Genomic DNA, 24,536 nt, shown 5'->3' on the forward strand with positions numbered 1-24,536 from the left:
TTAATGTTGGTAAAGATTTAATTAGCTCAATTATCTGGAGAGTATTGAATTGAGGCTCAGCACAGTACAAATTTCTTCAGGCTTTATACATACCTCTGATCAAAATACATGAAAACTGAAATCTCAGTGAACAAAGGACTCTTACTTCTACAATTCCACTACTGAAACAGTTCCATACTTCATAATTTTATTACTCCAATTAAAAAAAAAACACCCCACAATGTAAGTCTTTAGAACTCACAAGTGAAGGCTTATCTTGGTGTGAGAGAGTGTGTGTGTGCGCGCGCGCATGCCGGCCTACACAGTGCATGCAGTTAACTTCCTGGATCTATAAATATGTTCTTAGAAAGTTAATTAAATTTTCCTTTTGGATAAACATTAACATCCAAAGTCCAGCCTTTTCAAAAAAGTTTACCTTTTCAACGTAGCCTACATACAGTACCTTTTTCTTGGAAAACGAGGCATTTAAGAAGCATTGAAAGTGCAGTAACACAGACAACTGTTTCAATCTGTCAGACACCAGGGACAGACAGTAGGGTTCGTTTCAGAGAACAGACTGGCCCCCAGCGGCCTGACCTTCCTGGTGGGAAAGAGAACAGAGGGCTGTGCTTGACAAGCTCCGCAACAAAGAGGTATATTCAGGTCTCCCCAGTTCAGACACGCTTCTCACAGGGGAAAATGCAAAGCAGGAGAAAGAAACGCACCACCTCCAGCGAAGCAGGGTTTACTCAGATCACAGACCAGCATCTCAACCACAACAAAAAGTAAGGTATTTAGGAAAGTAGCAAGCACCATTTTATTCATTCATTTTATAACTTCAGAAAGCTCTCATCTGGCTGTTGCCAACGTAGACTAGCTTCCAGCCTCACCTGCGATCCCTGCTCACTGGAAACCCCCAGATACGATTATCCTGATAAAGGTTTTCCTAATCACCAGTGAAGAAAGTGTAACATTTCTCTTAGAAGCTGGCTCAAGCTCATTTCGAAGTAAGCTTTCTCTTTCTTTTTACATGTCACAGGTTTTACCTTTATTTTGAAAGTCAGATGGACATTTCCTCGTCTTTTAGACCCTTACATAAACAGATTTTTCACTACTCATTTTTATTTTGAATTTGTATAGGGTCTCCTGTGCAGGTCTCCAAATGAACTAAAAATCCAGCAAAAGGATCAACAATAATAAAGTTCATAAAGCAGTATCCTTAATTAAAAAAAAAATCTCAAGCTAAATTTGTTGTTATGCGTAAATACACATAGTTTTCCTAACTTCAAAGGTCCAGTGTTAGTGTATACCCTGCATGATCAGCTGCAAGCAATGCTTAGTTTGTATGTTTTAAATTATACATATAAAGCAGTAAGACCATACTTTTGGAGCATTAAGCTCCACGTAGAAGGTCATAAATTTAAAAGGCATTCACAAATGCCCACATTATCCTTATAAACAAATATTTTGCTATTTTTTTATAACTGAGATTCTGTGTTTTCTTTAGTACATACTTCTTCGAACTATAAGGATTATGGACACTTAGGCACAAACCAACTAGTGAAGTTGAAACAAGTCCTGATTTCTGACCCATGAGTCCTGTGATGATTTATTATATAAGCAGGTACACACTTCCCACTGTAGACATGTAGACTAGAAGGAAAACTTCTGGTGAAGAGTAGATCACTGCATACTACCTAGTTCATCTTGGTTTAGGAAAGAAGGCATCTTTTTGAAATTTAGACACAGACCACATGCATGAACTCATGTTGCCAGAGAGAATGATAAGTTTGATGGGGTGGTGAGAAAACTTGTTCTGCTTGGTTGTCTAAATAACTTGCCTCAACTTTAGACTTAAAGTACTTCAACCTCAGAACGTTTTGTAGAAAAACAGGGCACAAATGATGTGTGGTAATCAAAAAATTACTTATATCTGCCATATATATATTTCTTGGAGTCATCTTTGCTGGGAATTACATAAAGGACTTTGTTGCGCTGGCAAAGAAAGACACAAGTCTTGGTTGGTTTTGCCTCATTTACTAGCCTGCAAACGCTCTGATGGTGTGACTCACTCAGTGTGGCTCAAAAAGATACTCTTGGAACTTTCAGAGTATTTTGTGCAAGAACAAAGGGTGCTTGGGTTCAGTTTGCAACACGAGTCATTTTTACCACACAAATTTCTTTCTTTTGTGCCGGTAAAGGGGGATACTTGGAGCCCTCTGAATTGAGAAGATCTTCAAACACACAATAGTGTGCAAACAACCCTCAAGGACCTAACTCGACGGGAACAACCTCAAGGCTGAGACCAAGGCTTTGAGAAAGGCCCCGTCAGCAGATTTCCTTCTGCTCTTCACCCCGAACAAAGCCTGCGTGACAATACTGAAATCTCTTTCTTTCTTTGGCTTAAACCCCCTTTGCAGGAAAAGTATGCAAATGCTCTACATGGCTCCCTTGTCACAGGAGGCTGCTCTCGCCAGCTAGCTTTTCTCTGTCTGGCTCACCCGGCAGACCATCTATGCCTGCCACCGGGCCCAGCCTTCCAATTCAACATCTTTCACTGCTCTGACAGTCAGCTCCCTGGCCTGCCACTGCCTCTAAAAGGGGCTCATGTAGTCATAATTAACGATCTCCTGCGTATTTCCTAAGGAATGGTTAATTGTGCTAAAAGCCCACAAGTGAAGCATTCTTTCTCCTTCTCCTTTAAATCTTTTTTTTCCCCTCAGCAGTCTTCCTTCCTCTGCCTCTTTTTCACCTCACGCCACTACACCCCCATCACACACACACACACACACACACACACACACACACTTTTCTTTTTTGTACTCCTCCCTGGTAACATTTCAAGTGAAGAGATGAAATGAAGGTGGAAATTGGAAACTACACGAAAACAGTTCAAAAAGCAAAGCTGACTGAATGGGGAAGTATCACACGGGAAGTCACAAAGAAACTGAAAGAGAAAAATGAAACAAATTGTCTTTGTTGACACAAATATATAAATATATATAAATATAACTGTATACTTGAATATTATTTACATAAAATGACCACATAATAAGCTGGTTTCAGGTCTCAAATATGTTGTGCACCCCCCACACGACACAGAAATCCTACAAATTCATTTTTAACACATATATTTTGTCTCAAAATTTATTTTTCACCCTGCATTCCAAATAAAAGGTACAAATTAAAGGTAATGATTTTGTCTCGCCAGCCTCTCTCTTTTATCCTCAAGTTGCAGACGAGAGAGATATGGTCAAGTACCTGAATTTCTGACCTCTCGCAAAAGTCGCAAGTCCCCGCCAGCGGGCGGCGGGCCACCAAAGGGTGCCTTATGCTCTTGCAGGTGCATCGATTCTACCACGATCGGGAGACGTCTTCTCTGCTATACCAGGGATTTCCAGTTTAATGTTATGTCCTCTGTCATTTCCCCTTACATGTAAGTTTTATATATACAGCAGGATTAGCCTACTTTTTCACACTATCACATGTATTTATTTCTCCATGTTATTTGCCTTTATGACTTTCATTTTTAAGACTGCATAATATTCTATCTAATTTGATATACTTTAACTTTACTTAATAACTCCTTTTAAAAATATTTAAATGACTGAACTATTATGCTATATACCAGAAACTGACACAATATTATAAACTGACTATACTTCAATAAAAAAGGAAACTATTCACATTTTGCCCAAATAAAATCTTTTTATCATGCCAAATAAAAATCATTTTATCCACCTCATAAAAAATATATTTAAGTGGTCTATTCTAAATAACTTATGTTTAATCTGTCTAATGCTGTTTTAATATTTTTTCTTTGTCACTGTCACCATTATTAAAAAGTTACTGAGTTATTAAAATATGAGGTAGTTTTTTTTAACATTTTTTATTGATTTGTAATCATTTTACAATGTTGTGTCAAATTCCAGTGTTCAGCACAATTTTTCAGTCATTCATGGACATATACACACTCATTGTCACATTTTTTTCTCTGTGATTTATCATAACATTTTGTGTATATTTCCCTGTGCTATACAGTGTAATCTTGTTTATCTGTTCTACAATTTTGAAATCCCAGTCTATCCCTTCCCACCCTCTACCCCCCTGGTAACCACAAGTCTGTATTCTCTGTCCATGAGTCTATTTCTGTCCTGTATTTATGCTTTGTTTTTGTTTGTTTGTTTTTGTTTTTGTTTTTGTTTTTTAGATTCCACATATGAGCGATCTCATATGGTATTTTTCTTTCTCTTTCTGGCTTACTTCACTTAGAATGACATCCTCTAGGAGCATCCATGTTGCTGCAAATGGCATTGTGTTGTCGGTTATGAGGTAGTTTTAAGCTGGTTAGACTCACTTTAAGATCTTTAATAATTGAGAGCTTATTTGTATTTAGGCAAAAGTGGACATGAAAACTAGAGGTAACTCTTACAAGAGCTTAAAGTTCATAAAACTCAGAGGATGAATTTATTCATGAAAACGCTTTTGCAAACCTACAGAGTGCTGAGCACACTACCAGTTGGACCACGAAGATACTAGATTCTTAAACATTTGTTTCAATTTCAAAAATTAGTAAATTCTTAAACATTCCTTCCAACTTCAAAAACTGTCTTAGATTTTTATCCCTGAAAAATCAGCTCACTTTTTAGGTTATGCATTTTTCCTAAATGTTGTCAGTATTTCTTAATATATAGAATTCTACATCTCTAGAATTAAGGGGGTCCTTATTCATCTTACAAAAAGATAATGCAAACAAAGAAGGCATATTCTTTCAACTAAAATAATGAGTCAAACATAGCTTTTCAAGAAACACATTTATGCACATGTTGAAAAATGTATACTAAAGGAGCTATACCCATAATAGATTTATAGGATTTCAGGGCTGGGGGATGAAGAGGTTTTCGGCTAAAGAGAAGGGTAAGTGTTGGTACAATTTATAATATTCTAATATTATGTTTGATGTAAATGTGAATGGAAATTTATGCATTTCTTTACTTATTTTCAAGACATGATTTACCATAATAAGAAGCTCAAAGAAAAGGAAAAATACCACATCTTCTTTTAAGGTTGATATATGATCCCTAAAGGACCTTCTGGCTTTAAGACGTTTTGACTCTCCTGTGTCTGACCAGGAAATCATATGTATTTCTCCATGGCCAATCACATTAAAATCCAGACTCTTTAGCATATCATTCCAGATCCTTCACAATGCAACTTCAAAGCACTTTTCAATCTCATCTCTTCTCACTCCCCCATCCCCATGTCCTTTGGCTTTATCAGACCACTCCCTAGGATGCTGCACCTCTGGGACATGGCTTTGCTCAGAGTGTTTCTCCAATTCCACCTTTTCCTCAAAATCTCTTCTTTTGTGAAAGTTTCTCAAGACCCTCTGGCAGAATTAATTTTTACCTTATTTGCTCTCCCACATAGCTTTATGAAAAACATCTACTGTAGCTTTTATCATACTGAAATTGAAATGTGTCTCTAAACTGGGATTGTCTCCAAACTAGAAACTGTCTTATTTGCTACAACCTAAAACAGTATCAATATAATGGCGACTCAAAAAATACTTGTTGGAAGAATAGAAGATTACAATATGGTGAGTTAGGTGGACATTCACTAATTTGGTCAACAGTTTAAAAATATTTGATGGGCACAAATTACGTGCCATACTAGGAGATGGAGACAAAACCGTGAAATGAAGACAAACCAGTGAACAAATTCCTGTATTCTGAGATTTAGATTCTAGTGAGGAAGACAGACAAATGACAGGGGACTTCAATACAGAGGGGCTGAAACTCCAGCTTTGCTCCCGACATGTGTAAAACAGCCACACATTTACTCACTTCCACAAAAAGTATTTCACACTCTGCTGGACATCTTGCTAAATTCTTTCACTGATCCTGAGTCAGAGGCTGGAACACCTCAGGATTCTAAACTCAGACACGGTCCTCTCTGTCAGGGACTCCTCTCCTCCATTTCTGCCCATTTTCAGCCTGAGCCTTGAGACTAATTTTTCTCTCTTCTCTGATTCTCACATCAGGCAGCCCTGTTCTTAGATCAGTAACTCATCTTGAATTCATTCCATTTGATTGAGAACTTGTCCCAGGCTTCCTGCTTCTCTGATTTTACTTTCTGGATATCATGGTGACTTTAAAACCTCATCTGCCTAACCTCAGCAATCAAGGTGAACATGACGAGTGATAAGCCATGTGGGTATCACATACTTCCTGGCATGAAGTGAAGAGAAGAGTACTTCATCGTGGTGGTAATCTTCCCCAGAACTCATAACCCCAGTGTAACCGTGAGAAAACATCTTTTGTAGAGGGACATTCTACAAAATACCTGAACAGTAATTTTCAAAAGCATCAAGGTCATGAAAAACAAGGGAAAACTGAGAAACTATTACAGACCAGAAGAAACTAAGGAGACAGAATGACTAAATGCCATGTGGTACCCAGGATGGACTCCTGGCACACAAGAAGGACATGAATGTGAAAAGAGGTGAAGAATAAATAAAGTTGTAGCTTAAGTAATAGTGTGAATCTATGTTAATTTCCTAAGTTGATAAGTGTACCATGGTTACTAAGGTTATTAATTTTAGAAGTTGGGTGAAAGGTATAGCTCTCCACACTGGCTTAACAACCCTTCTGTAAATCTGAAAGTATTTCAAAATAAAACAGTTTAAAAAAAATACAACACTAATCTGTCTGCTACTCATGCTGAATAGTTACTATCAATTCTGAACCTGAGAATTCACTCAGATTTCCATGAACTACCTCATAGCAGTGGGCAGGGAAAGACCTAAGTCCATTCTCCTGAAAGAAGTTCAGTTTAGGCTGAGTCTGATCAGAGCACCATATTGATAAAACAAGCTATGTAAAATGGCCTGATGACTTAGTACTGTATGATGAGTGTCTCTCCATGCAAGGTCAAATCTACTGCATGGAAAAAAGGGAAAGTTACAGCCCCACAAACGAATATATAGGAAACGTCTTTGAAGAATTGGTCTACTAGTCATTAAGGACATAGTAAATGACACTCAAATTTTCAGATGCCATCTGCATGAATCTAAGAATAGAGGTTCTATCCACTGTACCTCAGAAAAACTGAGATATTCAATTAGATAGGTAGAACTATAATAACTTTATATAGCAAAAAAAAAAAAGTTACGGAAGAGTAATTTATTTGAGGAAAAATTGTTACCCGCATAATTAGCACATTAGAGTTAACCCAGAGCACCACTGATACAGAGGAGCAGCTCTCACACCTCTTGGTCTTAAGGATGGAACCCTTTATAGTCCTGAAAACTATAAAGATCCCCCAAAGAGCTTTTGTTTATACAGATTACAGCAATTGGTGTTTACCATACCTGAAATTTAAAATGATAATTTAAAATATTTATTAATTCATTATATATAACCATATTGCATATTAACATAAAAACTTCATTTTGATAAAATGACTGTATTTTCCAAACAGAATTAGCAAAAGGGGTGACAAGCTTTTATAGTTATGCAAAACTTTAAAATATCTGGCTGAATAATAGACAGCTGAGTTCTCACATCTGCTCCTGCATTCAGTCTGTTCTATGATATGTTGTTAATGGTTGAAGCAACCAAAGAAAACACGTTCTCTCACAGATGTGATATGTACTTAGGAAAGAAAGAAGTATTTTCATAGCCTTTCCAGATAATTGTGGGTATATATTCTTTTATGTTACAACAAAACTCAACAAGTGCTAGTTTCTTAAAGATTAGTTGCACTGGGAAATCTGAAACTGTACCAATGAATTCTTTGTATTCTGTTACTCTAAAATCTATCAGTTTATTTTGCCCTTTAGAATCTATTGATTTATCTATGCAATGATCTCCTAAATTCACGCATTGGTTATTTGGAAAATATTGATTCAGTGAGTTAGGGAGATCTTTCAAATGTTGACACATTTCACTCTACAATATCAAAAAACCACATTTGCTTACATTGCCACCCATCTCACTTGAAAAGTGTTTGGGAAGTTCTTAAAAAGCAAACAAAGTTTTCTACAGTTTTTCCAAATTCTGATTTTCTACTGAAAGCTTTAATTTTATCTTAGGCAGCAAATGCTATCAGTTGCTTTCCTTGGGTGACAGACTCACTTTCTGTTCATTTTTGAGAAAATGCCTGCCAAATACCCAAGTTTAAATAAGCATAGTTTCTCCATCGGTCAATCATCCTTTCAAGTACAAACCATGTTTCAGGATAAAAACAGACAGTTCTCCTTGCAACTCAAATACCTGGACCACAACTTTTCCTGGAGACAACCTGAGCAATTAGGTATACAGTGGAGACAGTTTATGCAAACTTCCTATTTAGCCACATCAACTATGAAAATGACAATTATTTTATTATAAAATTAATAACTTTTACTGCTTCATCAAGAACACTAGTAAGTGAATCTGGGTTTTAAAAATGATAACCATCCTGTGCCAGTAGAGAAAACAGTGCATAGGAATACAATTTGGTGCCACTGCCTTGATTCATGCTAAGGAGCCAGCAGTTGGTTTTACTTCGGTTGCTTCAGCACCACTGAGTCGAGTGCAAACGTCAACACGGTGCAAAAAGGCAAAGACTAACTTCGTATTATTATGAGAACAGTTCTGAGCCCCATGGAGCCTCTGGGGATCTCCAGGGTATCTGGACCAGTTGAGAACCCATGATAAAGAGGATAATTATAAGGATGCCGTTTCTTTTCTTTGGAACTAGGGACCTTATCTAAGAGGAATCCTCAAACCTGAAGGTGTTTGAAACTTTCAACCACAAGGTCAGTCTACCCACAGAGTTGCGGAAGGATTCAGCAAAGGGAATGATAAATATAACGTCAGTAGGAATCAGGTATTATTTTAGTTAATGGAGAGGAGATTAATTGAGAAGAATGCAAATAGTGTAGAGTCTACCAAGTCGGTGAATGCAGAGCTGGCTTTGGAAGGCCAAAGTGAGGACAGGACATGGAGGAAAAGGTGAGAAATGAGACCGGGCATGAATAAAGGCTGCCATTCACCTGCAGCTCTGCATGGCTGGATGCCTTTGACTGGCTCATCTTGAGAGGTAAGGGCATCTTATTTCAAGCTTCTGATTTATTATACTCAAGTATAATCAGTTTACAATGTTGTGTCAACTCAATTCTCTCATTAAAAAATTTTTTGAAAGTATTTTCTCTCAAAACATTTGATTTATTCATTTTTCTAATAAATATGTCAGTTATTAACCAATTCAATTACTGTGGAAGAATAAAAAAATCTTAACTTTAGATAAGCCATTTCAAATAGTATTTCGTAAAAATGTTTTTTAAAGGCCAGCTCCTGGACCACACCATAAAACTCCCAAATGAGGGGATGAGTGGATTCACACTGATGTTTAAATTTTTAGACTTGACAAAAGTAATGCACTATATCTTGACAGCTATATTCAGTAGCTTAATGTTAAGCTTTTTATGCTGAATACAGAAAAGAATGAAGTTTCCACCAGCGTTTCAACTAGGAGGTTTTAGGGTTCTTCTTCACTTAAGACAGCAGTCTGAGGCTGCTTGATAAAAAAAGCATTGGCTATTTCATAACTGCCTCATAAAATGTCTCCATATTTAAGAGAAAAGAAAAACTCAAGACAAAAACATTTTGAAAATATATGTTTTAACCAAAATCTGGATGCTAAGTAAACAGCCTTTAGTTTTCAGCCAGAAAGACTTGCAGCTGTGGCATTTGTGACAACACAGGATGAAGATCTCCATGTAAAAGATAAATGATATCATAAAAGTTTCCTATCAAAAGAAAATACATTTTTGGATGGAATTTATGTAGGAAAAGGCTTTACAATAAAGCCCATTTTATACACTGTAAAAATACTGGAATCTTTTAATTTGGATTTTAGTTTGAGCACATGCTAGGCAGTATTATTTTCTGCTCTGCCACTACATTCTCTTTTTACAAACTGCAGATTTGTTTCCTGTAAGGGAACCCATTTAGTTTAGTTTTGTTTGTCTATGGCTACTGTAATTTGTTGACTTTATGGTAAAATATCAAATTCAAGATGAACTGACAAACCAGGCAGTAATAAACTGGGCGAGCTGCCCCTTTAAAAAAAATTTAAATTTTAACATTGGATCAAAATATGATGGAGTCATATTCTAAAATATACAGATATATTTTAACATGGATTAGATCTAAATCTCCCAAAGGGCAAAAGCTCTCCTCTATAAATGAGACTGCATGAGAATCAGGAACCCCAGCTTGATTTGTGCATCCTAGCTAACCACTGAATTTAAACACCAAGCCTGTTATAATTCAGTATGCAACAGAGCAAGTCTTCCACACAGCAGAGGGAAAAGAAAAAAATCCCTCTTATTTTCTAAAGTTGCCCATCTCTATCCGTTTCTGTCGAATTGCCACAATTGCCCAGATAAAACATTTGAGAGCATGTCAGCTTTAATTAATGTAACATGACCTGATCATTTCCACAGTTAAGAATAAAGAAGTTTGCATTCTTTAAATCCAAAGCTCAACCTGGAGATTATGCTAAGTTGCTTCATTCACAGTCCACACTCCTCTGCTCATGTCAGAAGGACAGCATTTGTCCCCTCTAGTGATAAACAAATTATACATGAAATCAATTCCACTTCACAATCATTTTCCCTATTGGGTATTATCTTTCCTTCTCTGCTCCCTCCAGTTAAGCCCGCATCCTGTAACTTGCTAATGAGCTGGGGGCTTTCTGTTCCAGGTGGCACCCCCTGCCTCGAAGTCATGACATTTCCCATTTCGAATGCTGCTGGCATTTTTCGACAGCTCCTGCTAACTAGCCTTTTTGACCTGCACTAAGAGGAACTCATCTGATCGCATCCTCTAACCTGCCAATCATTCCAGCAAATGATCTTCACAGTCACTCCCAAGGCAGGGATGGAAAAAAAAAAGAAAGAAAGAAAGAAAGAAATGTGAGTGAGAGAATGAGGGAGTAGGCAAGCGGCTGCCTCTGCAGCTACCTAATGAGAATACTTTAAGTCTCTGAGGCAGCTGAAACACTGAAAAACTGGTGGGAAAATTAGGACACAACTGAATGCCTGGCTCTGTAATTACTGATTTCTTTCCATCCTGAGATCATTTTCAGAGCAACACCTCTGAGATGTGCCAGTTTCTAAAGAACATAAGAACACCCTACCTTACGTAGAGAAAATAGATTTATTTCTCCTGCCACTATCAATATGCAATTCTCATAATCCCACTCTGTCAAACAGCATCTTTTGCAGAATTAATTATGTGCTATAAGCTTGTTAAGTGTGCATTTGTAAACTAGGGATGATTATCATGTTTGCCACAGTGAAGAAAGGACTTTTTTTTTTCCCAGACATATTTAAAATGTTGCCACCATTTAGGGGGTGTTGATTTTTTACACATTTACATTAAAACCTAATAGGTATGGTGAAGAGTGGCATTGGGCTCAGGGAGGATTTAACACGGACAACACAGGATAACCTGGGCAGTGTTCATTTTAATGGAGGTAAAATAATTTTCTTTTCCTTCCAGATTGTTCTTGCCTATGCACAGTCAGTTCATTTGGTGGGTCCCCAGTCCACAGAATAACCCAATTACTTTGGGAAAAAAGATCTCCTACATGGATCTTTGGCAACGGACCTCAATTCTAGGTATCTTAATATGATGGAGATTTGTTGACCAAGGAATGATACAATATAATTATGTATTATCATTACAACATTTATATAATAGTGTAAAATAAATACTGTACATGATTTAATTGCACATGATAATCACACATCTTTCTCCATTTATAGTAATTAGGCCAATAGCCCCATTTACAGTAATTATTATATGTAATTGAGGGCATTTTACTAATTGCATTGGAAATGATAATCCAGAGCAATTAAAAATCCAAGGGCACTACACATAATGCAAACTACATTAAAAGAATGGTGATAATTTAAAGGGAAAAAAAATCTCAAGTACAGAAGTTAACAGCACAGTATTTGATTCCATGCTTGGTATACCTGGTAATATTTTTTATGAGATAAATTTCCACCTACTTCTCTAACTTTTGTATTGTTTTTGTTCTAGATCTTGTGCCCTATTTCATTAGGTGGAGAAGTTATCCTTTGATTAATCTATGATGTTATCCTAACAACTCTAGGACTGCTGAAAAATTATTCTATCTAGCTGTGTGAGTGTACAGACAGTGTGTGTTTGTGTGTGTGTGAGTGTATTGGTAGATGAAACAGCTATCCTAAATTCCAAAAGAGCCACGCTAAATTATTCATTTGCACAACCAATTTGATGTTCTTAAAAGCTTTATTCATTGAAGCATATCAGAGTCTTGCAAACATTTTGTTAAATATACTTGTAATAATTTAGCTAAAATGTTTAACTTTGTTAGACTTGAAATATATTCGGGTTGTGGTTTTCATTACATTTGCTATCTGTCTAGAATTTTAATGTGTCTCAGGACTGACTCCCTGGCTTTTGTCCCAGGGCCCCAGTGTCTATCCCTCCCTGGTCCCACTCCCCATTTCTACCCAGACAAAGCTCGCATGAGAGGACTATCTCACGAGTGATGAGCATTTGTGGGACAATGGCAATAGTTTCGAGCTTCTTTTTTCCTTCCCTTTTTGACATTGTCATTTAGACACTGTCCTCCATGCATTCAAATGTCATCCCAGACCATCAGCCCACTTCAACTCACACAGCCTCCTTTTATGCTCAGACACTTCTTAAGAGTATCCACAGACCACAAAGACTGTCTAGTGGGACTCAGCTGCTGTCCTGGTATTAATAATACAATACAGTGCACTTAGGGCATAGACGATTCCCTCTGTATCCCAAATTCATAAGGATCAACAGTAAATGAAAAGGGAAAATAGAGCACCTGAACTGATTATAACTACTTGTTATATGTGACAGCTAACTTCGTAATAGTTTGGGCAAGCATTCTATTAGATATCTTGCTTACTAGCCACATCACATCTTGTGCCCACTATTTATAAGAAAGCTTCACTTATATTATGCGGCTGGCTAAACAGTCCCTAAGAAATTAATTTAGGTTTTAAAAAGACAGAAGCAGCAAGTTGCAGTGCTCTTCTTCCCCCACCCCCAACCCCATCCTTAGTTTGAAAGCTCATCTGACCTGGAAACACTAAATCACAAAAATACAGCCAATTTTCGAGCATCCGTGGGCTGATGAGCCAATCTACGGAACATGAAACCAGTTTCTCCTCTATTAGCCATTTTGCTTTTTAAAATTCAATCAGAGAAAGGAGAAAGAAAAAGCAAGGGCAAAAACCCCTGTATTTTTAACGTAAAAACTATCACTGAATTCTTTGTTTTTCAGAAAAACACACCGAAATATTTAAAGGTAATGAAGCATCGTGTAAGGAAAAAACAATGGTTTGGAAAAACACGCATGGGCGTGCATCTGTGTGTCTGTGTGAGAAAGAGGGCCACAGAGGGAGGGAGAATGAACACGATAAAGCAAATGGCGTAAAATGCGAACATTCGGGGAAAGTGGGTGATGAGTATCAGGAACTCTTGGCACTCCTCCTGCAGCTTACCTGCACATCTGAAATTATGTCAATACAGAAAAAAAAAAACTTTAAAAAATGTACCCCAGATGAATGAAGCATGATATCTTTAACTTTCTTTTCCTTCTGCTTTGCGACAATACCAGGGCATAATTAAGCATATTAGACAATAAAGGCCTTAGAGTCTTTCGCTAGCCCGTTCACAGGGTGGGTGGAGGGGGTACAGATCAGAGGTGACCCAAAAGAAGGGAGGGGCAGAGAGGCGGAGAAGGGAGAGGACAAAGTTTGTCAGAGAAGACACAAACTTCCTCAGCCACTACTTTGCATCAGGGTTTGGAGGAGATAACAGACTCTCCAGAGTAGAGGGGAAGCCAAGGAAAAGGAGTGGAGGTGGGGTGGGGAAGCTAAACCACATTCCAGCCTCTTCTCAATTGGGTGTTCACCATGCATAGTATGCATTTGTGTGGTTTGAAGCATTGTCAATTTCCCGAATAAAATACATTTTTTAATCTGCAGCAACACAGAATAACAACAAAAACCAAATAAATAAAGCCTGCAAGGAACACTACAGTTGTTTACCCCTCTGCCTGTTGTTATTTGCACAACTACTGCTGTCCATGGACTACATGAGGTGATAGAGATAATAAACAGAGATAAAACTGTAGTTGTTGGATAGGAAGAAAATTTGCAGCATCATGCAGAAAATAACAGTTCTTGAATGAAGAGAAAAATCAGAAATCTTCCTGCTACTGAAAGAAAACTAGACCCAACACCTGAATTTCTTACATGTGTTAAGTACTAATGGGTGTTACCTCCTTTTTGCGTCTACAGTTGAGAAAATGCAACAGGGCTTACAAAGACCTTTAGTCAAAAATACACACTGAGGATGCTGTCACTCCACAAAAGCTGGGGCTTCCCTCTCCACCTGTCTGAGTTCTCCCTTGGCAGTGCACTGGCCAGGCAAAGGCCCTTCCGGCTAGCCTGCTTGCTTTTGTAGAAGCTTCAGAGACTGCTAAGCCCAGAGCCCTCTCTAAGGGATCCTTTAAAGAAAGGTGGGCCACCACGTTCACAGCTCAGCTGACTGGGCCAGGCCTCAGCGCCCAAGCCAGCGCAGCTCATGGGGGTGACCGACCCCACAGCCTTGCTCAGAGCTCTGCTCTGTCTTCATGATGATTGAGACACCCACCACGGCTGCTCTGGAGTGGGGTCGAATCTCAGGAAAAGAGCTCAGCCCAGACTGCCCCAGAAATAAAGGGACAGGGAGAAACGACAATAAGCAGAAACGAGTCAGCGGAAGCCACGAGAAGAAGAGAAGATGAAAGCAGTGTTAGTTGACGTACAGACAGAAAAGGCGGCTGCCACAAGGTCGCAGCACAACGGAGGGCAACAGGCGCCTGTTTCTCTGGGAGCCAGGGACCAGCGCTGAGATGGTGGCTGAGATGGCAAACAAAACAAAGCTCCCTGTGGGTCCTGAGGGACAAAGCTCCCTGAGGTCCTTGTGGGCCCTGCGGTGCAGTGAGAATGTCAGCCTGTCTTCCTCACTTCCCCAAGCAAGCTCGACAAAGCCCGCCTTGAACTGAGGAAAGAAACCTCACCGCATCTGCTTCCTCTGAGAGACCCCTATGCCTGTCCTCGTGGTCATTCCTGTCCCTGCAGCAGGGCTCCTTCTGTCATTCTCAACTGCCCGCCTCTGTCCCTCTCACTTGAGTGTTTCTCTTCCTCAAACGTTTCAAGCTTAAGTCGCTGTGTTCTAGAAGTGAAATATATTTTTAATTTTCAGTTTAATTTTCCTGACTCCTCTTTTAAAAGGCAGGCAGGAGAAGTGCTCTTCACCAGTGTGGTCCAGCAGAATGTTCTGCGAGGCTGGCAAGGTTCTGTCTGCCCTGTCCACCATGGGACCACCAGTCGTGTGGGGTCAACGAGCACTTGAAATGTGATGCTGCTGCTGAGGGAACAAAGTTGTAATTTAATTCTAATTAACTAAAAATTAAACTTAAATAGCTAATGTGGCCAGTGGTTACCCTGTTGGAAAGCACAACTCTACACTAATCTTCCTCAAAAAAAAAGAAGGGGAAAAAGGGATGGATTTTCCTTTCTTGTCTTTATCCAGTCCTGGCCCAAAAAATTTGATTATTTTACTTCATAAATATACAATTCCTAAATATTTACTTAAGATTTCATAGTACATAATTCAAAGGTTACCTGTGTGAACATCCTTTGCAGTTATTTAAAATGCAGATTCATGAACATCAGGAACCTGGATTTTAAAAAATTCGCCAGGGGTTTGGCACTCCAGGGTGTGTGAATACTGCTCTATGAATGTTCAGATATTGATGCCAGAGAGTCTTAAGCACCAATGTATTATATTTTGTCTGAAGTTTGGTTTTTAAAAAAATCTTTATCTTATTTAATTAAAATTCTTGAGCAATTTATGCATCCTACTGTTTACCTGCCAGTGTACTTTTAGGAAATTATTGCTTGATGACTGACTCAGGCAAAGAGAGTCTACCACACTTTTGACAATGTTGATTAGCAAAGAAACTATACTATAAAGCAAGGAGAGGGTTACCAAAACATGCATGCAGCTAACTTCTTGCTCTTCAACCAAATACAAATTTTTTCATGCACTAGACAGATATTTGTATATCTATTAAGAATTTAATAGGGTCTGAAGACCAGTTGATTCATCACAAAGAGATATTCCATAATGAGCACATACTATTTCAGGAAAATTATAAAACATCTGTCTGAAAGAGGCCATTCTTATACCTATATTCAGCAAAGGGAGAAGCAGACAGAGTGACTGTGCACTTCCTGTCTCAATTTAGAATGACTGGAAAATTAAGCTCAGCATGTGGGTGTATTTGGTATCGCTGTGCGCAAATATGAGTGATACTAATGGATGTGATATTCAATAGAGTCTCCGGTCCTTTCCTTGGGGAAAATTTCTATGCACATTTAAGGCTCTCTTTAGGAAAGACTCATCCTTCAAAGCTGATAAAGAGGGTGGGGACAATCTCTGCAATCTGCAGTCTATTCATATCTTTAGAGGATAACAAAATGTAGGAAGCACAGTATTTTGATCATCCAGTGGCTCTTACCCCATTTTTAAACTTAGGTGCATGTGGCTTTCTTTTCATTTAATTTGGCTATAAGACTCTGAAACCAAAATTGCTTTCTGCTGCAAAGAAAAATGCTTCTTATTAGCTTTTCCAGTAAGGTCAGTTTATGCAAATCCAGAGTTATTAACTAAAGAGTTGAAGTGGCCTTAGTATGCACGTTTAGAAACAATCTTGCATTGTGGTATAAGGGGAAAATTAGAGCTCGAAATACTCCTGTCTACTGAGTCCTCCATCATTTCAAAAACAGAAGTGATACAACGCATTTTCCACAATTACCTCTGTGTGACTCTCCAAAGAGAGGTGGTTAAAATGCTCCGTGACAGTCTTAGCCTCCCTCTTCGAGCCCTCAACCTCTCACCTCTCCCCTCTTCCTCTCCTTCCCAATCTCTCTGGGCTTTACAAAGAAGTGGGACACTAGAAGAAAACTTAAGCTGTCACAGTCGACTCTAAACAGTTAATTAATTCATCAACAACAGAATTAAAATCTAGGGAAGTACATGTCTTTCCCTAGGAATACTCTTATGTAAATACACAGACTGTTTGCTCTATAATGTCTACAATGTAGACATTGAGATTCAGCTACTGGTCAGGATAAATTTCACTCTGTGCGATGTATTACGCTCTATTACAGGTTATATATTATTTGACCTCTAAGATGACCCCGTTTGATTAAAACTAAAACCTTTCAAAGGTGAAAAATTAAAATGATTTCTTTTTCTTCTGACAGAAAATTCTAAAAATCCAGCTTCTGTGCAGCTTTCTTGAGAAAAAAACTTAGATGTTTCTTCAATATAATGGTGAGTCAAACTGAGTTATTTGGATTTGGAAGAAAACAAAACAAAACAAAATAATATTAAAGCTGTAAAAGTTGATGTGAAAAAAACAAAATTCAGAGAGAACATATTTGTATTATTCTCAAATAATTCTAAAGGAAGAGGTTTCAGATATAACCTTAAATCTACTTTAAAAAACATACTACAAAGAAAAAAACATTTTTGTAAAGACTTTTGAATAGTGATGACTGTAGTTCCGAGCAGCTCTTTAAAATCTCTTTCCATTTAGCAATTTTTGAGACCTTAAGGGCAATACTTTTGCCCAGTGAGCTGGATTTGATTCACAAGGGGAAGCTCACCTGAAACTTTCTAGCAGGTCTGATTGGCCAGACTTAGGTCGAGAGATCTCAAAAAGAGCAGAGAAGAAAGAACACAGCACTATGACTGAAATTCAAGCTTGCTTGTGTGTGTGTGTGTGCAAGAGGCAGCAGCACAAATAAAGTCCACTTTTTGTTTTGTTCTGCCGAATTGGCTAAGGAATCCACAAAGCCAGGGGCTTTCATTACGGTAACACAGGTTAAATACTTTACAAAACATCTGTTGCAACCCTCGTCAGTTCAAACCATTCTCAGAACCAGGGGTAACTGACCAAAAACTCAGCTCCACTCGTGGTTTGACCAGCTGAAGTGAGAATACAGATGCTACTGGGTGAACAGCTGCACTTCTAGGTAACTTTTAATCCAACAGGGAGAAGTAACTGGAAGAAGGAAAAATCTTACACTCAGGTGTGGTATGGCCAATCTATTGGCAGCATTTTCCAACTGGCAACAACACATCATCTTTTATCAATTTGGGACGCTTTTCTCCAATCATCCATCGATCACTAAACTCCTTCTGAGATGCCACTAGTGGCCCCCATTGTGAGTGTATGCATGAGCAAAGTCCAAAACCAGCTCAAAGTACTGGCGAACCACCCACAAGACAAGGTGGACAGTTTAATTTGCTCCCTCTGCCGTGCTGACAGATCAGCCTGTTAACATATTTCAATTTAAAAGAGAGAGGAAGGAAGGGGAGGCCCTGCAATGTTGCCTCTATCTTTTGACTCACTGCAACATCTAATTACTGAACATCCACACTGACAAGTAACAAACATGGGCTATCAAATAAAAAGCCTTCCCCACAAAAAAGTTTGTCCTCTACTTGCTTCAGAGTTATGTAACATCAAAAAAAAAAAAAAAAAAGAGATATACGTATGTGTGTGTAGGCACAACATTCCAAAAAACCCAGACATTTCCATCCGGCTGTAAAGACACTGCCTTTTCAGAAACCACCTCTTCTGCCTGTTTCTGTAAAGCCCGGGTGATGACCAGGACAGGCTAATGTGCTCAGAGATTGTCTTGTTTAGATTATGCTTTCCATGTGCAGAATAGCAGAGGTCAAAGAACTGAACAGGAAAGAGGGAAAAGCTTCACCGAGACAAAGTCTGTACCAGGGGCCAGGCACGAATCAGAAGTGGGTGAGGTGGTCCATGTGGTCGCTGAGCTCTATGAAGCAGGGAGCCCACGTCCCTTCCAAGGGAGGCGGCTACAGTTCAGTCACACACACAAACTTCTGGTAGAAAGGTGAGTGCCGAACTACCAGAGTTGCTGATTTTTTTCAAGAAAAGCCAGAAATCCAGACTTTGTGTAAAATCTCCTCCATTTGAAAATGAAAGAGACCAATTAAAAGAATTGTGTGGGCCAAAGAAAGTAGATCTGTGGCTTCGGATGTCATGTGAGGTTAACCTTTTTCTAACCTCAACGAAGAATGTGTGAATAGTGAAATGATTCGCTTACGACTAAAACGGTTTGCTTATAACTACATAAATAAAATAACATTTTGGTTAGAATCCAGCAAGTGCTTAATACGGAACGACTGACAGTACTCTGCTTCAGGAGAATCTGTAATGAATGCTATAACGAACATGAGAGATTCACAGGATTCTTGGGAAAAAAATAAGCCCGAAATATCTCATTGGAAAGATCGACTCAGTATCTTTTCACTGTCACTCTGCAGGTAAAGCAGGTCAGCTTACCTGTGCTCTCTTGAGAACGCAGTGCGCATCAGTGCTTGCTATTCGACAGACTTTTGCCATAGCTATTGTTCTTCCCAAAGGCCCGCATGCTTTCTCCAGCTTCTGGTTGCAATCTTACATTTGGGACGGTAAAAATAGAAGACACTGTGGACAGAATGAAAAAAAATTCATTTATGTATTTACAGGTGTATTTATAAACTTTTCTTTTAAAATCTGGAGAATGAAATGCAATGCTGGATGTCCAGCGCACGGAACGTCATGGTGTGCATTGGTCTCTGTAACGTCAAGTTGTTACAGCCAAACACACACATACACACTCACACTGATTTACATACACATATGACAGGATAGCTGGCCTTCCCCTCTGAACCACAGCTCAGTTGATCTCTCATATTTCTTTGATCTAGAACAATTAACTTGAATTTGGAAATGACATATGTTGCTCTTTCTTTGTGACATTCATTCATTCATTCACTGGAGAAATATTTATTGAGCTGCATACTGTTCTAGGCTTTCAGAATCCTGTATAAATCAGAAAGAAAAAAACCCCTGGTTTCTGTAGATTCCATTTAGGGGAGACAGATGATAAACACTCAAATATACCAACTAGTCACAAGTCTTATGAACAAAAATAAAGTAGGGAAGAGAAATGGGAAGTGCTGGATGGAAGCAGGTCAGTGAAGGCTTCCCAGGTGTGGTACATTTGAGCAGAGACCACAGAAAGGTGAATGGGTAAGTCATGCACTTGTCTAGAGGAAAAGCAGAGACAAACTGTAGAAAGAGGAAATAGGAAAGGCTCCCTAAGGAGTGAGAAGAGAAGCAGGCAAAGCAGTTAGAAGACTATTGTCAAAATACAGGTGAAAGAGGACGGTGCATGACATGGGACAGGGTGATAGCAGTGGAGAAGAGAGGGTGGTGTCATTCCTGATCTGTTTTGAAGGCAGCGCCAACAGGGTCTGTGGCAGAATTGGGCTTGGAAGTGACAAAAGAAGAGGAGTCAAGGGTTATTTCCAATAACTGGAAGAATGACATGGCCATTTATTCACAAAGCGAAGACTACAAAATGAGCGGGTCTGGGGGAACCATCAGGAGCTCACTTCTGGTGATGTGAACTTGGAGACACCTACCAGATGGCCAAGTGGAGATGCTGAGCAGTCAGTCGGCTGGATATGCAAGTCTGGAGTCAGGGAAGATGGGACGGGAGGTAGAAATTTAGAAGCTGTCAGTGTATAGATGACATTTAAATCGTGAGACTGAATGAGATCACCTAGGCTCTAGGGAGCGTATGCAGGTAGAAAGATTTGAGGATTAAGCCCCAGGGCACTCAAGAGCGAGAGGCCTGACAGATGAGGAACCCGCAAAGGAGTCTGAAAAGGAATATTTAGGAAGGCAAAAGGAAAGTGTCCTGTCCTGGAATCCAAGTGAAGAAAATCTTACTAGGAGATGGTGGTTAATTGCGTCCAATTATACTCATGGATCAAGATGAGGGCTGGGGAAAGACCAATGGTTAGAGACGAAAACCAGCAGTTTTGAATTCTTGGGTGCAAAAGCTTGACTCAAAAGAACTCAAGAGAGAACGGAAGTCCAGGAACTGGAATAGCAAATATATTTGAATGGGGGGTGTTTTATTTTTAAAAAAATGGCATGGAGCTAAGTTAATGGCATAAGGTTGCTTTAGGATAATATACAGGACATATATAGGAATAAGTAGGAAACCCCACCAACATTAGAGCTGGGAAGGTCCTTAGGGATCAGTGTCTCTAAACGAGAAACTGGAAACCCAAAGAGACTACGGCACTTGTCCAACGTTGCCTGGCGAGTTAACAGCAGAGCTGAAGCTAGAATCCAGGTGGTCTGATTCCCAGTTCAGTGTTCTTCACAGTGCACCAATTTGTTGGCCTTCTTTTACTGCAGATCTGAGTTTTGTGAATTAGCAAATGAATGTAATAAAATCAAGGACTCTGTGCTATGAAGTGTATTTTGTTCATTTACTTTGACAAGGGTAGTTCAGCTTCAATAATTTATGTAACTTGATAGTATACACAGGAGAATGCCCTGTGGTGTATTTGGGAAAAGTAATGAATTTCTTTTAAATCAGCCTCCATTTACTTCCCTGCAATTAAATCTTTGTGAAGAAGTGGGGCAAGGCTGTTGGGGTTTGGGGATAGAGGGAGAATGACAGGGTGCCACCAGAATTAGCCTGCTTTAACCGCCAGATTCCTAGGTAACTGTATCATTATTCTTGCTTTATGAATTTATAATTACTGCTTCAGTGGCACCCTAATACACCACTTCTAAATTTTGGTATTACATAAACTGGTGAGGTTTTAAGGACTAGTACCATAAAGAAAGATATTATATTGTTATATGTTCTTCCAAAGCAAATAACAGTCTGGCATCAGCATATAATTTCATTTTTATATGAATCCATGGAATGACTGCAGTGCTCTATGTAACCAAGGTTCTAATAATATTTGACACTCTGCTCGAAAGGTCTGATATATTGAAGTAGACCAAGAAGGCTGAAGTCCATTTTAAACTTATTTTTGTTCCAATCTTCTCCTTTTAACCTGGGTTTGCTTTCTGCTTGGATAAGTGTTTTTTCTTGTGGACACTCTTCTTAAAAAAAAAAATGCTATGACCTATCTTTAAGAATGTGACTGCTATGGACTTAATTGTGTCCCTCTGAAATTCATATGCTGAAGCCTTAACCCCCAATGTGATAGTAATTGGAGATGGGGCCTTTGGGTAGTAGGGTTAGATGAGGTCATAAAGGTGTGGCTCTCAGGATGAGATTAGTGGCTTTATAAGAAAAGGAAGGGGGCAGCAGGGAGAGAGAGAGAGGTGTGTCACTCTCTCTCTCTCTCTCAATGCCATCTGAGGATACAGGGAGGTGGCAGCCTGCAAGCCAGGAAGAGGCTCTTATCAGGAACCTTGATTTTGCCAGCACCTTGATCCTGGACCTCGCAGCCTTCAGAATTGTGAGACAGAAAAGTCTGCTGTCTCAGCCCCAGTCCATGGTGTTTGTTACTGCAGCCTGAGCAGACTGTGTATTAATGTGAGGTTCCTGAAACTGATAAATCTAAACCATGACTTGGTTGCTAAGACAATCCATTTACTGATTCTGTAACACTTCTTTTCAGAGGGACCGCCTTCCAAATCTCCTTGAAAAGGAAGCGTATGAGGACCCTGGCACTGCGGCTGCTGCTTACACAGGACTCCATGCTAATGTCAAATTTAACTTTAAGAATTTCCAGAACTTCTAAATACAGTCTGCAGAATATTAACCTAGATAATAGAGTCCCCCAAACTAGTCATTTCACCTCGAAGAACTAGTTCCCCAAGTCTCCAAAGCCTAGGAATTCTTTGTTTTGTAAACATGTTTGCAAGCACTACCACGTTGTTCGAAATGGAAATGACTGTGGTATTTAATACTGAGATTGTCCTTTCTTGCGACTGGATTTATGCCTCATAATGATTATCTACTAGACACAGAAATAGCATTTCTGTAACTCAAAATTGTTACCGGAGGCATTTAGCAGAATCTTACTTTAAAAATATAATGATTTTTCATCTTTATTCTCCCCCCTTCAAAAGGTTTCACTGCTCCTGATGTTTAACGTTATGCAAAGACGTGTTTCTGCCAATGAATATCGCCTTATGGTTATGCTTCTGCAAATAGCCTGCTGTGAGCTGATAAAGGGATTAATGCAGCCAAAATTCTTAATCTGTGAAATTACAAATTAAATTCTCATATTAAAAATACCACCCTGAGGTATTTTTTGTGGTTTTAATTCCCCTCTGGTGTTCTGCATACATTGTGCTTGTTAATGACGGGGACAAGGCTGTCTCCGTTGGCAGCCTGCTGCCGGGTGATAATGTGTAGGCATTTACTTACTGATAGAAACTGGATTTAACCACTGGCTGATAAACTAAGTGGCAAGTGGGTAATAAGTCCATATTAACAGAAAAATACTACTACAGAATTCAGAATTCATATACCATCAAAATCCTGGCTTAAACTCAATCATCAAGTCAGATGGGATTGAGATGTCACCAAGGAAGAGTGATATCAAGTTACAAGTTATACTAAATGGGAAAACAAACCATATGTTTGAGTTTGATGAGCCATAAACTAATGGGTCCATGTGCATCTTTTTTTTTTCCCTCAGGATGGGAAGATGTGTCACCAATCCCTTACTTTTCTATAGGGATTTCATCTTTAATTTTGTTTTTAAATGGGGATAGCTATACTAAGGGTCACTGGGTAGACTTTTTGAAAGGAAGTAGGGAAGAATATGGAATAGATATGGGCAGGGAATGTATGAAATATTGAAGAAGATTTCTGAAGTATAGGGGAGTAGTGGGTTACTGTATCTACAGTCACTTTAGGGTAAAAAATGTAATGAGCATTAAATGCATGAAATCAGAAAAGATTTAGGGTAGAAATACCCAAGAGTTGTTACCTGGGACTCCGTTCCAGAATAAAGGGTTATTGTCATCAAGGAGAATTCAATACAACCATGGGAGGGAAAAGCCTAAAGTCTAAGAGATTAAAGATATAACTTTTATGTATATCTAGGGTAAGTGATGTATATTCGAGGATTAATAATCATATTACAAACATCTATCTATATATGCAATATATTAATTTTAAAGCAAACAGAAAAGTAAGAGAAGAAATCTCTCTCATTGGCACTTGGAAAGAATGTACCACCACTGAACAAAAATGGTCTACTGCAATAGTGTTTTCCAAAATTTCATAAGAGTTTTGTTTCACACTTTGGAAGAAAGATGAGATCCTCCCAGCCATAAATCCTCCGCAAAATAATTAAAATGTAATTGGAAAAGGCTGTGTAAATATGAACACTTTTGTAAAAACAAAACAAAAACCCACCCAGGAATGTGTTTTGTTTTAAAAGACCCAGAGAAGAGCTCTGTATGAATACCAAGAGCATTTGCAGTCAAACTGAATTACACATCTTCTGTTCGTACGTGTCAATTCTGTGCATTAGCCAACTGCCAACCCT

At 38.8% G+C, this 24,536-nt stretch overlaps 1 protein-coding gene and 1 long non-coding RNA gene across 14 annotated transcripts in view; one reads left to right on the top strand and one right to left on the bottom strand.

Annotated features, from left to right (window-relative positions):
• The window catches only part of CDK14 (cyclin dependent kinase 14), a 566,062-nt gene that overhangs the window by 56,923 nt on the left and 484,603 nt on the right, over nucleotides 1-24,536 (bottom strand). For 10 of the 13 annotated variants that reach the window (XR_012074504.1, XR_012074505.1, XM_072965036.1 and 7 more), the window contains one exon: nucleotides 19,507-19,650. Coding sequence is in view for 11 of the 13 variants with exons in the window: in XM_072965036.1 (XP_072821137.1) it covers nucleotides 19,535-19,650 (116 nt within the window). In the remaining 2 variants the exon portion in view is untranslated. Of the gene's footprint in view, nucleotides 1-3,313; nucleotides 3,362-13,356; nucleotides 13,576-17,360; nucleotides 17,467-19,506; nucleotides 19,651-24,536 lie in introns of those variants that run through there. The other 3 variants (XM_031679677.2, XM_072965029.1, XM_072965030.1) reach the window with 3 other exon arrangements.
• Nucleotides 22,358-23,284, top strand: LOC140697436 (uncharacterized). The gene is made up of 2 exons (XR_012074522.1): nucleotides 22,358-22,564; nucleotides 22,650-23,284. It is a non-coding gene; the product is annotated as an uncharacterized lncRNA (long non-coding RNA).

Source organism: Vicugna pacos, chromosome 7 (genome assembly GCF_048564905.1).
Source record: "Vicugna pacos chromosome 7, VicPac4, whole genome shotgun sequence".
Taxonomy (NCBI): domain Eukaryota; kingdom Metazoa; phylum Chordata; class Mammalia; order Artiodactyla; family Camelidae; genus Vicugna; species Vicugna pacos.